Source organism: Agelaius phoeniceus, chromosome 9 (assembly GCF_051311805.1).
Source record: "Agelaius phoeniceus isolate bAgePho1 chromosome 9, bAgePho1.hap1, whole genome shotgun sequence".
In the NCBI taxonomy this organism is placed as follows: domain Eukaryota; kingdom Metazoa; phylum Chordata; class Aves; order Passeriformes; family Icteridae; genus Agelaius; species Agelaius phoeniceus.
The window spans coordinates 10890003-10906684 of record NC_135273.1 but is presented as its reverse complement, the minus strand read 5'-3'; the positions used below and the strand labels follow the sequence as shown (position 1 = coordinate 10906684).

At 40.6% G+C, this 16682-nt stretch overlaps 1 protein-coding gene across 3 annotated transcripts in view; it reads right to left on the bottom strand.

Moving 5' to 3' along the window:
* The window catches only part of SORCS1 (sortilin related VPS10 domain containing receptor 1), a 259953-nt gene that overhangs the window by 24401 nt on the left and 218870 nt on the right, over nt 1–16682 (bottom strand). For all 3 annotated transcript variants that reach the window (XM_054637007.2, XM_054637006.2, XM_077182900.1), the window contains exons 17-19: nt 13017–13130; nt 12116–12287; nt 3216–3402 (exon numbers count right to left, since the gene is read on the bottom strand). In XM_054637007.2, coding sequence (XP_054492982.2) covers nt 3216–3402; nt 12116–12287; nt 13017–13130 — 473 coding nt within the window. The remainder of the gene's footprint in view (nt 1–3215; nt 3403–12115; nt 12288–13016; nt 13131–16682) is intronic.

Sequence of the window (16682 nt, the reverse complement as noted above, 5' to 3'; positions counted from 1 at the left end):
AGGGAAAGAAAAATAAAGAAACCTCAGGTCACACGAGGACATGGGTTCCTTAAACAAATAAGGCCACATCTACACATCCTCTATCTGTGAGCTCCCCAGTGATGAGAACCACAGCCTTGCATTGTTCATATGGAGTGGAGATGCACTGCTAGATGTATTTCCAGGGAGGATCTTTCAGGATACACCCCATGCATGAATCACCACTTAGACATTGCTTTTCAGCCTAAATGAACATCATACTGGAGAAAACATCCTGTATAACACAATAGGCAGAGTGAGGAAAAAAACCTCTCCCAAATCAGACTGTATAAACAATGCCAGAATAAGGATCAGTGTTCCTGATTTATTACTGAAATGCATCGTTCCCTGGATTGTAAACACAGCCACTGCTTAAGCTGAAGCAGCCCAATTAAGAGTTATCCATGATCATATTAACCAAAGCCTGCTATGCATGAGACAATGGCTTGTTTTGCCTTTTATAAGCAGCAGTCAACACTCTTGGAAATTCACGAGATGCCACAATTTCACCCTTGTGATTTTAATGGCATCCTCCTTCTCAGATCCATTTCCACCACGACACTGTTCCTGTTTTCAGCAAGACCCTAAGGCCCGAAAAATGGCAATTTCCCCAGCTAAATGCAGTGACAACTGGAATGATGGAGCCCATGAAGAGTCTGATACTCTCCAACATTACTGCATCACTGCTCTGAACAGATGTCAGATGATCCTGCATGGCAGAGAGTGCCCAGCACCTCCGTGGACCTTCCCCACAGAGTGGCTAGGAAGGGATATGAAAGAATGGCTCAAGCAACCCAATTCTGCCTGAGCATTTTCCAGCACAGCTGGGTCAAGGAGGCTGAAACGCTGAGCTAGTATCTGGCCAGCAGATGGGGATAGCTCACTCTGGATAGGCCCTCCTGGTAGGAGACTGTTTCTCCCAGGTAAGCTTGAAGAGGATTCAAGAACATTAATTTCTGAGCTTCATGCAGGGCTATGGAGGCTATGGCCTTCATCTGTCCCAGGAAAAAGTACTGTACAAGCTCCAGAAAGCTGAAAGGGAGAAACTTCTCAAAAGGCTCACTTGCACAGGTGATGTTATTCTGAAGCATCCAGGCAATTCCATAACTAACTTTCCAAGAGAAAATTTTGACATGACAGCCAAGAGACAGGCTCTTGGCTTGAGCATTTTACATACAACAGTTTCTATTGTCCATCCAACTCAAAATGCTCCTGCCTCACAGTAACCTGCATTTCTGGATCCCTGGAGCAACTGGAGGAAAGGCACTGCAGGAGGATGAGGAGAGCATGGGATGAAGGCTTTACTTTTATCTTTGACACCACAAGCACCAAGGTTCAGTGCCTGCAGCTTTTTCCAGCAGGAGGAGTGCTGGCCACAGGTAAGGAAGGAGCTGGAAGGCCCAGCCCTAGCTGCAGACACTCATGTATTAACCCTGTACCCAGAGATCACCCAGTTTGTAGCTGTTCCTAAAACTCCGGATGTTCAGGCTGCACATTGCTTATCTGTGGATCTTACAATACAGCATGTATGTCTATTTTAAGGACAGGTATTTTTGCAAAACTCCCCAAAGGCCAAGTTCAAACACCCCAAGGAGAATATTCAGCAGAGGGCTGAGTGACAATGCAAGCTTTGAAATAGGATTTAGAAGCTTTTGTGGATCAGGCTGTTAGACTCTGGAGGGGGCTGGATCAACTGTACATCCCTGTCCTCAGCAAGTCTCTTGCTAGCCTGAATGGCAGCATGCTCATTTTTAACCTGTTTTGCAGCCTCAAATTCTTGTCATGTAGAGAAAGGTGAGACATATCCCTTAAAGCTGTCACTTCTCCAGGGACTCTGACACACATAATCTGGGCCTGGCTGCAATGATCACTCAGTGTTTAAATCCTGTGCTGGCATTATCTATGTAAAATACAGAAATGTACACTATCAGCTGCTAAGTCATACAAACAAATCCAAATATTGTTTATTTCTTGTACAGCCTAAACAATCAAAATGGTTCATACACCTTCAGTGTCTCAAGAGAATGATTTAGAGCAGCTGTAGACCAGAAGGACACTATGAGTGAGTGAAGGCTGGACACCTGCCAACCAAAGGTGTTTTTGAAGGGGGACATTCAGGGGGATATTTGTTCCTGCTCTAGTCCTCCTTCATAAAAATCCCATCTCCTCACTCCTGCCTCCCACTGTACCCATCTGTTGACACAATGGTTCTCCATTAAAGAGCTGCTCTCCTACCCTGAAAAGGTAGCTGCTTTCATGCTGTGTGAACCCCAAAACTAGAGGTAAGTGTAGGGAATGTGCCAAATCATCTACACAATATGTGGAGTAAGTTTGGTAGGTGGTAAGTAATATTTCTGTAAATGTAACTTCAGGTTTTGGAATTTCCTTTTTTTCTTAGTAAATCTGCCACAGAGGCACACAGTGAAAACATAAATAACAAACAAAAAACCCCACTGTATAAAGAAAATTATGGCCCCAAACAAAATCCGTTAGGAATGTTACAAAATTTTGATAAATAGATTGACTCTTTGGGTTCATATGTTCATAACCAGGTGCTAGAATAAATATGAAAGGATACAATGTTCCTTTTATCCAAGAACTTGGGATACATTTCAGTTGTAAATCAGACACATATGAAGTATGAAAAGGTTAAAAAGGATAGCAGAAAAGCAACGTGAGGATATTTTTTTTTTTGGCAGTACTATTTAATACAAAGATTTTGGTTCCTATGACAACAGAAACACTGAAAAGCACTGGTTTCCATCCCAGAGGTGGGTGTGTTTCATTAGAGAGCAAAACATGCTCAAAGTAAAATTCAAAGCTTTTAAAAGTCATTAAAGATCCCTGGGTGTCTTTGTTGTTCTGGAAGTGTAAGCTTGATAATGAAAGTGCATTTCAGAAAGGGCTGGACAGTCCTTTGAGGTGTCCCAAATTAGACTATCCAAAACTAGAGGTAAAAAATGATTAAAAAAGCAAAAGTTATTGATTAGATTCAATAATCTTAGTGGTCTTTTCCAACCTTAACGAATCAATGTTTCCTCTCAGTCTGGAATCAACAGTCTGTCCAGAGGACACGTGAACGCTCATCATTTCCCACCACTCTGGACCCAGCTGCCAAATTCCAAACGTCACCTCTAGCTCCAAAAATTAATTCTAAAAGAAAACCAGCAGCTAGCAAGAGGCATGAAGATACATACATGTTACATGAAGGTAGAGGACAGCGCTGTCAGAGCCCAGGCTGTTTTCCACCAGCACGGTCACCCGGAATATGCCCACGTTCTGGTAGATGTGCTTGATCCCATCCTCTGTAGAGCTGAGGTTGGCATATGACACAGCGATGCCATCTCCAAAATCCACCTGGATGAGGGATCTCTGGAGGTCTCCCTGTGGTGGAAGAGAAAGGATCAAAACAGATTCTGTGTTGCTTTTGAGAGACAGGATCAGTGGGGTGAGTGAGAGCAACCAGAAAATACTAACGAGGTCTGATGTACCAGAGGAACAGCCTGCACTGACCTGTCAAACAGCCATGGCTGCTAAAGATCCCTCCCTTTCATGTGAGATGCAGCATCTTGCCTTACCTTTGAACATCCTCACCCCCCAGGAAATCCCCCTGTGGCTCTGCATGGTGCTCATGCTGCCTGTGCTCACCCTTGCTGGCTACTGCTGTGGAGCACCTCTCCAGCCGGGTGCACTGAAGCAATGGGCACTACCTGGAATGATGGAAAATTAATAGCTGATCATTAATAACCTTTCAAAAATTGGCTGAAAGGACATTTCATTTACTTTGGGTTTGTTTCCTCTTCCTTTTCTTTCTTCCTTTTTCTCCCTTTTTTCTTTTGACAGAGAGACAGTCCTCTGGATGCCCAATTTCCCTTCTGGAATGAAAGGTACCTGTGTGAATGGATGGCATCAGGCAGGTATCCACAACAGAAAGAGAAGTGAGTGTATGTGACTATAAGAGGAAATTGTAACAGAACTTTTCTATTCCTCATGTTCCCTCAGTCTTTTTATAACTTGTTGTGAAGGCAGAAATAGTGGAGGCTTGCCTGAATGGAAAGCAAAAAGAGCAGAGCTATACCTGATGGTGGCAAGAGCAACAAATTTTCCCAGATGCTTTCTTTTAATAGACTAAAGTTGTTTTTACACTGCCCTGGCACCCTGCTGGAAGCTCTGTTGCTTCCAAATAGATGAGACAAAAATAACTCTGTTGCTCTGTTGTGGAGAATCCCAAACTGAAGTTGTGGCAGGGGAAATGGTGTGAAGAACACAGTTCTGTCCTTTGTTGAGCTGAGTTATTAGAAAGATGTGCAGATTCAAACATGATGCAGTGCTCTGGGCACTCGTGTCTGTTTGACTGAGCCAACAGAAGCCACCAAATGGGATTTGCTTCCACAGCCAGAAGTGAACACACATGACCTCTGAACATCTTTCAGAGGAGGACTATTATCTCAAGTCCAGTGCAGGACTCAGACCAAATACAGAGATCTCTGAAGTACCCTTCAATGCTCTCCAATGCCTCCAGGTCCATCATTATTAGGGTTTTAGCTGTCTTTTCTTACTCAAAAGGAGATGATGTCTATGAATATGTCTTTGAAAAGCTTTTCACATGGTTAAAACTGTGCCACCATAGTGACCCTGCTGGATTTACCAGCTCTGAGGATATTCAAGGCCATGCAGCTGAACGTTGTTTCAGGTTGTGGAATATTCCTCCACATATCTGAGGTAGCAGCAGAAGATGAAAAGGGTGACAGAATAGCCTCATTTCTGCAACTGTCAAAATTTGTGTTCTAATGAACCTTTTTCTCCTCTTGTCTTCATTTTGTCCATGGCCATGAAACTCATGCTGCCTACAGGTGTATCCAGGGAAAGGAGCCATTTCTAAGGTGTGCAAGATTTAGATTTCAATTCCTAGGTAGAGAAGATGCTGACAGAAACAACTGAAAATCTAATTAGAGAAAAACTTCAGCTGCTGTTCCCCCAGTCTTTTTTTATTTGTTTTAGCCTTTCCTGTTTTAAAACCCTTTGAACTGGAAACACATTTTCCAGTCAGTAAGATCCAGGCTGCAACACTCTGAAAATGCCACATTTTGGAAATCTGACATTAAAAATTCTAGCTTAGGAAATGGGAGAGAAAAGTCAGGAAAACAAAGAGACTGTGTTTTGACTTGTTCTAATATTTTATCTGTGCCAGGTAAGAGCACAGGCAGAGTAAGACAGGAAGAGAAAGCAGATGAGCCAAAATCCAAACATTTCCCACATAGCCCGCACCTGATTTAAACCAACCCAACTGTCACTGTCTCTTGTCTCCAGCATCTCTCCAGAGCCACTGGCAAGAGCTTGCTTTAACAAGAGAAGTTTTGTTCTGCAACAATTTGATGCCTATCCATACATCTTGCAAAAACTCCTCCTGTTGCTTTTTTCAGCTTCTCCTTTTTATTTTGTCAAGCTCAGTACTCCACAATAGGATTTTTCTGAAGCTTTTAGCCCAAATTAGGCAGATGCAAAACTCCCTGCATTACTTGCAGGAGACAGACACTGCTGCTGCTGGAGTGTTTTCATGGATTAATTAATTGTGTCTTCTTTAGATTAACCCCTTTCTCTGCAGTCTTGATAAAGGCTTTTGTGCAGCTAAAGGTTTAAACATATGCTGAGCTTAAGGAACTTTTAGCCTGAAAAGAAGCCCTCATAACTAAAAACAAGTTTGCCAAAGCTCCATATTAAACCCTTTACCTACCTAGACAACATTAGTTACTAAAATGTAAATCAGAAATTGACTATTTTCTAAGGTATTTTCTCATTAAATGTCCAGGGGTTTTTTTCAAGCATTTACAAAATATTCCTCTCTTCCTCCTTCCTGGTCCTGCCTCCTAAGCCAAGTGCACCTTTTTCCTGCATCTTGAGTGTACACAAGACCTGGACATTACCAAAAAACTCTGGGAAGCTTCCTGCCTCAGGGTATATCAAGAAACATCCCATACAGTTTGCAATAATATTTTTATATTTTGATTACTTTTATGCATCTCTCAATATTTTGGTGGATGTGAAATGTGAGACCCACCTAGCAGGATTCTCTCAAACACACCACTGTAATCTTGCCCTGAAATTTGTAATAATGCATTTTCCTTATTGACTTTGAGTATTTGTATCTAAATATTAAAAAATGGAACAAAGCTCAAGATGTATAATTTTGGTTCCCATGTTTCAGATTTCATTTTTAAGTCTTTAATTATGCACCGACTTCTGTGTCTTCCTTAGAGATGTTGACAATAGATTTAATTATCCTTTGCAAGAAACAGATACGGCTGCTGTTGGAGGTTTTCATGGATTAATTCATTGTGCTTTCTTTAGATTAACCCCTTTCTCTCTTTGGCATGTTCCTGTCACCAAAAGAAATCATTTATCAAGGATATTTTTACTGGAACTGAATATCTACACATGGCATACATTTAATCTAGATCTGTTTAAAGTATATTCTTAATTTTTACCAGATACTCAGATCCAATTTGATCAAGAACTTAAAAACATGTTTTCCTGTGCAAATCCCTGCTTTCAGAGAGATGGCTTTAATTTTTCAAATCAGAAACCGAACAGAAAGGTGCCTTTTAGTAGGGCAAATAGCTTGATACTTTTCACATGTACTTCTTTTTCAATACCAAATAGTGAATTGTACTGATCACATAATTCATCCTGACTGCCAGTTGTGGCAGCTCAACTCAGCTATGAGCTCTTTTTACAGTACTAGATCTTCTGTACCCCACAGGAATAAATAACAGCTTCTCAGGATTATGCAGAATAATTCAACTTGTGGGACTGGAAGTGCATTACAAGACTGTAGTGCTGCGTGTCATTAGGAAGGCAAGGTCCACTTTCATACATTTTCATGGAATTTCAACAATGAATTTAAAAATGCATGAAAGGCTCTGATTTCTCCCAACCAGCTTGTCCTCATCAGAAAATGCAATTATAATTCAGATGACAGTGGTACAGGGGAGGGTACATTCTGTGTTATTTGTGTGTTATTACAGGAGTAATAAAGATACGATAAACGTATCGTTATCTTACGATAAACAGCCATGATTCAGCATGTGCATTGAAAGTTAGGATGAAGGTTTCATATTTCTGTAATCATTGCTAACAAACTTGTGAAATCAAAAGAGGGAACACAGTGGGATACCATAAAAAAAAAATACAGACTATGCTTTTAATTACTACAAGCTTTGCATCTTTAATTTGAGTACATCAACAATCAAAACAATCCTAATGCTAAGCTCATCTCCAGAAACTTCAGCTGAGCTGAATACTGAATTGCACCAAACAATAGTGCTGAGGTGGGAAATGTTAATGGCACTGTGCCCCCAGCAGGATCCCCAAGCTCATTAAATGTACCCAAGGCACAGTGTACCTTGTACAGTCATGTATCAACATTGTCATTACAGAGAGCCACAGCACTCTTCAGGAAATTCAGGGCTTCATTTGTATGTTCACATGGTAGGAGAGAGTCCTCTGGATTCATGAGCAATCACTACACAAATGCAAGGCATGGGGGGTATGAGGCAGAAGGGAATAAAACATCAGAAAGTTTAAGTTTCTTGCTCAAGGTCATGCAGAAGGAGCTCAGAGTGTGGTTCAGGAATGAGTTCAGATTGCCTGAATTGTAGCCTGTGGCCTGAAGTGTAGGAACAAATTAGCTTTCCCCACACATTAGTCTAATCCAAACATCACACAGCAGCAGCAAGCAGTTAAAAGCAAGCCAAAACCTACTCCCAGTGGAGTGACTTTGCCAAGTGAGAACTGAGGCAGACTGGAATGTCAAAGATTTTTTGCTGTCATTTTATCAAGATAAAAAATAAATTAGAGGAGGCAGTTTCTCTGTGAATTATCTGTAATGAAACAGTCAAAGCCCTGAACCTTCCTGTCCTGAATGTCTTTACCATCCATTTCCTCAGCAAAGATGTGTGAGCAATGGGATGAAACAAGTTTGAAAGGCATTGTGCAGAGCAGCATTGCTCTGGAGGCTGCAGCTTTCAGGGTCTCTGCTGAAGCAGCACAGCAGCACAAGTGTCTGATGTTCACACACATAACTCCAGCACACAAATAACAATTGTGGTTGTGACAGGCAAGAGACCTACATCACCATGTGATCAGGAAGGCACACAGAAACAACACACACTTAATAAAATCCCTCTGTTTTCTACAACAGAGAAGCAAAACATGTCAAGGATATTGGGTTGAACAAGTTAAGTAGGAAAAGTGCCTTCGTAACTTCGCAGTTTGGATTTCTTTGGTTGCTGTCCAAAAACAAAGCAAGGATTCAGGCTTTTAGGGAGATAAACAACTCTTGTTGAATGCTGCAGTGTGAGAGGTACCAGCCCTGAGCCTCTGCATGTAGCCCAGGCCAGGGAAAAGGATTTACCTTTAAACTGGCAGCATGTTTAGGCAATGAAAAATTTGCTTTTAAGCATAGCTAATTGTCTCATGTGCTGTCACACAATGACAAAAATGCTGTTGGTATTCTGCTTATCTCATGGAAATTTAAGAACAAAATTCCCAGCTTAAGTATGATGCCTTGCTTATTAAACACTTCCAAAATACTTCATAAAATGCAATACCTGATAGTTAGTAAAGGCAATATTGATGATTCCTGGCTATTGTCACCCACTAAAAATACCATGATGATTATACCCAGATTAACTGGACAAATAACTTGGCCAAACCTTTCCAATAATGGGACCATAAATATTAAGTGCAAGGTGACCTTGCAAGCAATTTAGTAATTCTAAAAGGTGACAGGTGACTTAGATCACTTTTGAAAGAATTCTTTAAATCATCTTCAGATGATTTAAATATGACCTGTTGGTTGGGTTCACTTTTAATGTTATTTATATGCTGCCAGATATAAATGCTTCACAAGAAAATGTCATGTGAGTGAGGGTTAGAGAAAATGGGCCAGAATCCCAGCTCAGAAATCAGCAATGCTCAGTGTGTTCCTGGGTTTGGTTCCTGCCCTCCCTCCACTTGCACAGACTTCAGTGATGATTTTTGTGTCTTCTTCAATAGCAGAACACTTCTGAACACCTTGTCCTTGCTTCTTTTGAGGCATCTTTTGCTCACATTATGTTTTTGTCAGAATGCACAGTCGTGGCTCTCAGCATCACCACAGGCACAACCAGGCTCTACAAGGAACCACTGTGCTGTGGTTCCTGCCCCTGAATCCCACACCTGAGTGAAAACATCAGCTTTTTACTGCTGCCATTTGTCTCTCCCTGCCCTCTTAGCAATCTGCTCCACTACAGAGACACAGTGAATTTTCAGGGCCTCCAGTGAACCTGCTTCTGTAGTTTGTCCTCTTTTGAAACCCATGTGGATTCCTAGATGGAGCAGAAAGCCCTAGAAAGATAACAAGAGTACAAATCTCAAACAGACTCTTGTACCTTGGCTCACCAGCTTCTCTTTTCTTTATTTTTTCCCCTTTTCCTGCCGATCAAGTGGAACATGGACATGAAAAAAGAGAGCCAGGAGGCTGCAGTGTATGAAACAGCTCTGCAGATTTGAAGGCTTCAAACAAACTGTCTCAGAGGGATACAGGAGATGTTAAGATGCAAAAGGAAAGGCCATTGCTTTTTTACACCCTGAAAGATATCAGCTGTCACTCACAGTAAAGGAGGAGTCGTCACCAGGGTGTAGCACTCTAAAATACTGCCCACCACTCCAGGGGGCAAGGGTTGAATAGGACACACTTTTTTCACATGCTGTTGCAGGAAAATATGGTCAAGGTGACATATCCAGCCGTTTTTAACTTTCCTGATCTCTTCCCCTCAGCAAAAATGGAGTGGCACAGATTTTTTGGATACTGATCATCCTGGATTGTACTGTGCTATGCACCTGTGCAGGGCAGAACTGAATAGAAATTGGCAAATTCTTGTCTTGTGATACTTCTGCCTTGTATGCAAGGGAAAGGAACTTCCCTTTGAGAAGCAGGGTTGGATTAAACAACCTCCAGAGATCCCTTTCAACCTCAATTATTCTGTGAAATCAATATCCATTTTATAAAAGGATACTTGTTCTTTTGATGGGCTGTTTAACTTTCCTAGTGAGTGGTGGATTTTTTGTCACTGAAACAGTTAAATTGGTGAATGGTTTAGTCTACACACAGTTCTGTTGCTTCAACTACATTTTATTCCCCTACAGCTTGCACATAAGTGGGCAAATATTCCTGTTTGTTGAATACTTCTTTTGTTGTAACACCCACATAAAGTCATTGCTAGACAGGGTAAAATTTGCCCAAAGGTTTTGTTGGTTGCTCTTTAAGTTGACAAATCTAGGAGCAGGAGGTCAAGATTCATCTAACAGGAAGAGTAATTGGAAAGGCTGGAGGCTGATCAATACTGTTTCAGCCCTCAGAGCAATTCCTAACCTCTTCCTTATCAGATGCACTGGAAGAAGAGCTCCCTTTAGATCTCCTCAGAACTGACTCACTCACTTATCAAAACATCTGTTCTGTACTCCTTGACACCCAGCATGAGAGAGGCACCATCTCATACTGGAGAAGGTGTTCCTTCCAGACTCTGGTGCACACTGAAGCAGAGCTGCCAGAAAAGATCAGAATGAACAAAAGAGAGAGAACAATGCACAGCAGCTCCCTGTATGACAGAGTGGTCAAAGTTCTCTTACATGATATGTGAGCTGAAGCACTCACAGAAGAAAGAGCAGGACATTTGTCCTGAGTCTCCCACACTGTGGGTAATTGTCTCTCCCTCTGACTATTGGCATAACTCTTTGATAGTTTTGTGACTGACTATTCAGATTATCCATCTCCTTCTCCCAGTCTGTTTTAAACTTTGCTCAGAAGAGAAGGGTGATGGAAAGTGCACTTTTTTCCTTTTTTTTTTTTTAAGCCTGGACACTGACTCTTGTTTTAGACCCTTTTCTTTTCATCTTTAAATGCAGAAATCAATGACTTAACCAGATGAAATTATATGTTCACACTGTAACAGCACCACAGTAGCAATGCTGTACGACTGTCAGTACTGAAACAAAGTGACCATATTTTGGAGAAAATAAACATTCAGGTCAAAAACTGCTTTGGGTTAGGTATGATGTATCATATGGTATTGCCTTTACAAATCACAACATCAGTTTGCTGGGGAAAGCATCAATAATAGAGATGTAAAAAAATTTCTTTCCTCAGAGATGACATTTACTATGGAGAGGGTGAGAAGTAATTTCCTTGAATACTCCAAATTATACACTAAACTAAAAAGGGATGCACATTGTCCCTTGAATACTCTAAACTATAAAGGGATGTACATTGTCCCTTGGTATTAAAGCATACTTGTTTTAGGATTTATTGGCCAGTAAGAGAGGAAAAGGGGTAGAAGTTTAAAGAAATCAAATTAGATTATAGAAAAAGAGAAAACTTCTTTGTGAATGTTCCTGCTTGTGCACCTGCAATTAAACACAGATAGAGAAGTGCTGAAAAGAAGAAAGAGTTGAAAAGATTTAAATACCTTTTTCTATGGATTCAGGAATGGAGGGAGCGGAACAATGAAATACCAAGTTAAGTTACAGATATAATAAAAACACAGATCAGAGCCCAAATCAGCTTCACAATAGCAATGAATTTCAGACTTAAACCTGCTGAGGACATCTTGAGATTTCACCCATAAATGCCTAAACAATATGTACCGATTTGTGTGATGGGGACCCAGCTGCACATGTACTATTTGTCATCTTTGGTTTAAAGCCAGTGGAAAACAAATATGTAAATTCAGTTTCAAAAACCAGCAGGAAGCAAAAAACACAATTAAGGATGGGGGATCAGAATTCAAACCTGCAGTCTTCAGCTCTCCTGTGAAATTCCCAAACTAAACCCATTCCCAGGTTTTATCAACTTCTCCCAGAGATTACCCTGGGCACCACAATGACACCCCTTTCATCTCCATACATTTTGGAGCAAACTCCACCCAGCTACATCCCGGCCGTGACTGACTTCATACCATCCTGCCTTGCAAACGTTTTTATACCACCCTCTTTGCAAACTTCTCCTGGCATGATTCCCACTCAGATACACCCAGGGTGAATGTCCCACGGATCCCACCTCCTCCAGCTGCACCAGGAAGGTGACGTTGTGGCCCTGCTGGGCCGTGAGGCGGCCGTCGGCCGTGAGGATGCGCAGCCCCTGCGGAGGTTTGCCCGGGCACTGCTGGGGCTTGGCCGTGTAGCGCTCCCGCACCCCGTCCGTGCAGTTGTTGGAAACAACCTTCCGGTACCTGCCAAGGGAGACAGAGTGTGGGAACCCAGGGAATATTTCCCTGTCTGCTCTGCCGTGCCCTGACCCCCAGGGGAATACTGACTTTGACCCTCACTCATGGAGAAAGTTTCCTAAGCTTCAAGACAGACTAGAATCCACTAGAGTGTGAAGTAGATTGTAGAGAGTAGTGTAGGTGTATCACTTAGGTGGGAAATTTAGGTTTTGGGTACAATGTACAGTGTACAAACCCTCCAAACACAGCTTGGATCGCTTTGTTTGCTTTAATCACTTGTATAATAAATGAAGTCTGCCAGGATCTTAACTTAAACTACATCTTCCATTGCCTCCCTAGAGGGCCAAAGAACAGTCAGCATTCAGGCTAGCTGCCCATCTATTACTTCACTTCACATGGACATCACTTTTATCTCTCTCCACTAATTTATCTTCCAGTGTTTCTGCCTTACCTGATCTCACAGGATTTTAAGGGAAGTCTTTCCAGAAACATTAATGATTTGACCTTACAGTCTCCCCCCAGTTTTTTATTTTAAGGCATCATCTTCCAGAGAAAAACCTGGGCCATACATGATGGAGATCTGGAGTGACAGATGTGCAACCCAACAAAGGTGGTGATGAAAGTGTCCTAAGGGCTTCAGCCAGCTTTGGCACATCTACAGGTATAATCTGTAGTTGTCATTGGAATAAATCCATATGGGTGCTCTAGCTAAGTAAAGCCTGGTGAGCCACTTACCCAGTGCTGTTGAGGTAACTCTGTCCAAGGCTGCAGTCTTTTGACAAGGAAGATGGGTTATACCAGAATGCTGGTAAACATTGGCCATTGCTGTGGCGTTCATATCCATAATCACTGTTGTGACATTAAAAGAAACCATCATATAAAGCCCCAAAAGAACAAACACGGTATTAGCTCATGCTCTCTACTGTTAATATAAGTTTTGATTTTCCTCTGTCTGTTTACTAGGATTTCTGATTTTATTTTCACTGACAGAACAGACTCTTCATTCCACTTCAGTTTTTAATTGGGGTGGTTATCTTGCATAAATCCCAGTATAAAAAAGAAGAACCAGAGCAGGTAATTTAAGAGTATTGCATCAACTGTTCTCTCTTCACAGACTAACAGTACCTCTCAGGATCAAATCTAGGCTCAAATATAAAAAAACCAAAACCAAACCAAACAAGCAAACCCCCAACAAACAAACAACTCCCCCCCCCCAAAACCCTAGAAATCTAAGCTAAGTTAAATCACCACTGTCTCAGTCATGTCTTAGAAAAGTAAAGGGCTAAAAAGCTAATTGCATTTGGAAACAATATCACACAGGATGCAGAGGAAAATTTACAGCTCTGAGAGAGCTCTTGCCTGAAGACATTAACAGCATATTTGGTAATGGGAAGGAATTCTGTGATCTTCAATTTTCTTTTTGTTTGGACGAGGAAATGCTACTAAAAAAATCACATGTTAGAAATAACGAGTCAAACTTTAATCTTTTGTCACAATTTGAGCTGAGCTATGACTAAATTTGCTTTGGTTTCACTAAAAACATTTCAAATTGTTCCTGATTCCAAATAAACAAAGACTCTATAAAAAATGTTATTGCAGGGAAAAAAAAAAATCCAACTAACAGAAAATCTTTTATCAGTATTCCATTCACATGTGGGTTTACTTTCCAGCTGTTGAGTAATGAGGAATGCTTGGTTGGATAATCATTCTTATTCCTTTCACTAAGCCTTCTCCATAGTTCATAATGGAGCAGTAATGGATGTTGTTTCTGAGAACTGCTATACAGAGTCCACAAAATCCATTCCAATATTCCAGTTGCAACACAATCCTTGATCTTAAAATGGCACTTTTCTGCAAAGTATTTTTTACTTATTCTCTTTAATGCCTTGGTACCAAGTAGCCTGATTTTCCAAGAGAAGAGGAGTAGGGCAGTGTTAGATTATGTGATTAAGGGTTCATATTTGTAAATGTATGTAAAGAAGCACAGAGAAAAAACAGGAGATGGAAGAATCCCCATCAACCTGATCAGAGTTAGTGGAGCCCCTGCTCCACCTCCTCCCAGAGCTGCCACAAAGAGCCATCAGTCCATGGCCAGGGTGAGACCTACAAGATCATCAATAAGAGAGATATTTATATAAAAATATTAACAACAAGAAGAGTGTTTAACTTAATGAAGACTTTGTTCACGTGTCTTGAAAAAGTATAATGACTTAAAAATAAAATGCAGTGAGTGACTAGTAAACAATGTTAAGAAGATTGCTACCGGTCTAAGATACAAGACAAAGAAGGAAAAAAGGAGAAAATGTTTTGACTTATCTTTGTTAAGTACTTTGTAGTGGTTATCAAGAAAAGACATAGAAAATAATTCAGTCACCACATTTTAATTCTGCTTCAACTTTTTTCTTCTGGATAAAGAAAGAATTGTTTTGAGGCAATCTTAAAATGACAAAATTAAAAAGATGGCATTAGCAAAAGGAAATTAATGCTGCTTATCACTTAAGAAAACTACTAAACATATATTGGACTGCATGACTATTCCAAAGGAACATTTTGGCAGCTGTGGCGCTTTGGGTATCTACAACAAGTAATTGAGAACATACTTTAGGAAACAGCAATAAAGTAGATGACCTAAATGGTCTTTTCCTCATTTTTTTTGACTGAATTTTCATCAATCTATTTACTCAGATGGTTCCAACTCAGTGCTGCTTAATTGCTTTGGAAGCATCAGCCAGCCAATTCTCCACTGCCATGTGCTTCTATAATCATCCTTGTTGGAATAAGAACACTATAGCTGCAGAATACACTTTGTAATGAAGAATAACACCATTCTGATTTGCTTGGAGAAAACAAATATTTACATACAAATGGGACTCCTGTATTTTTGTAATTCATTTGTAAATACTCTGCAGCACTGTATTCCTAAGTTATCGTTTGTGACTCTAATTAAAAAGCTGTAACACTGTACACTCAGACAGTGTTCTGTAATCAGGTGAAAACAAAACAAACTAATACAGTGAAATCTGCCTCAGAGGGGATCAGTACTCACAATCCAATTTGATGCAGCAGTCTGGGCTTTCTTACTATGCACATGTCTACATTGAAGCTACTATTTTGGTTCCTATTCCTACCTGTAAATCTGGTCAAGCCAAGCTGGACTTAACTAGTTTAGACTGTACGTGGATCATATTTTTCAAAGTCAAGAGAAAGAAATCCCAGGATTTTCCACAGCAGAAATAGCTATAAGCACAGAAGTTGCACAGTGTTGTTTTCAGGCTTGCAAATCATCTGGCTCATTAAGGCCCTACAGAAATATCATCCCAGCAAATGACATGAATTGCTGCTCCATATCCCTCCACAGATGCAGCAGCCACCCATTCACCTCTGCAGTCTTGGAATCTAATGAATTCCTTGGCTACAGGCTGGTGCACGCAGAACACTGATGCTGACAACAAATTGCTGCCTACAATTTGGCACAACAGGCTTTGTAGCAATCAAGAAGCATTACCATCAATTGGATGTCCATAGCATGAGCCAGTACAGCAAAGTCTGGAGATGGAGAAGGCATCAGCCTCAGCCTGCAATCAGCTCCCTGAGTCATTGCCTGGGAGCTGGGAATTGGAATTTGCATATATTGATGATATTTTGTGCCTGCCTGAAAGGAACTCGGGTGACACAGATAATGTATCTCCTAAAAAGGAGGGGAGCGTTTGCCATCAGGGATTGCTTTATCAGTAGGAAGCAGCCTGTCTTGTGGCTCTCATTGATTATGGTTTTACCCTTTTACTGGTTTAAACTGGAATCCTATTTGTCTTAGTCAATTAGAACTGCAAGTTCTTTTCTGTAATTAGATACAAATTCATTCCAGACATTTTGTATCTCTGCTCAATGCTCATGATAAATTCCTTTATCTAATGTTATTTTCACCATAGGTAATAATCAAAGAAAAGAAATCCCCCAAGGAAGTTTGTAATTTGAAAAGAGACCTGACAAACATAGTTTAGTAGAACTGTTAATTCACATGGAATTATTAAAATCCTACTGCTCTAAGATACAGAAATAACCAGTTAATTCAGATGAGTGATTTCCATGTTTATAGCTTCTAAAAATCAATATATGACTTAGCATGTAATCATAGAAATTCCTTAACAGCTTCACCTTAAGGTCAGCTATGCCAGAAGCTGACAATGCTCCTTGTGATTTTGCATACTGAGCTTTCCAAACATTTTTGGACATTAAATGGGATGGAATTGATCTATCTCTGAAAAGAGTCACCTTTTTCTGCAGTTTCCAAAAGCCCTGGTGAGAAGAAATAACAGCAGTGGAAAAGTCTCACTACCTTTTTATTCACTTAATACCATTTTCTAATATTTAACCATGGTTCAAGTGTAGATGTGTATTAAA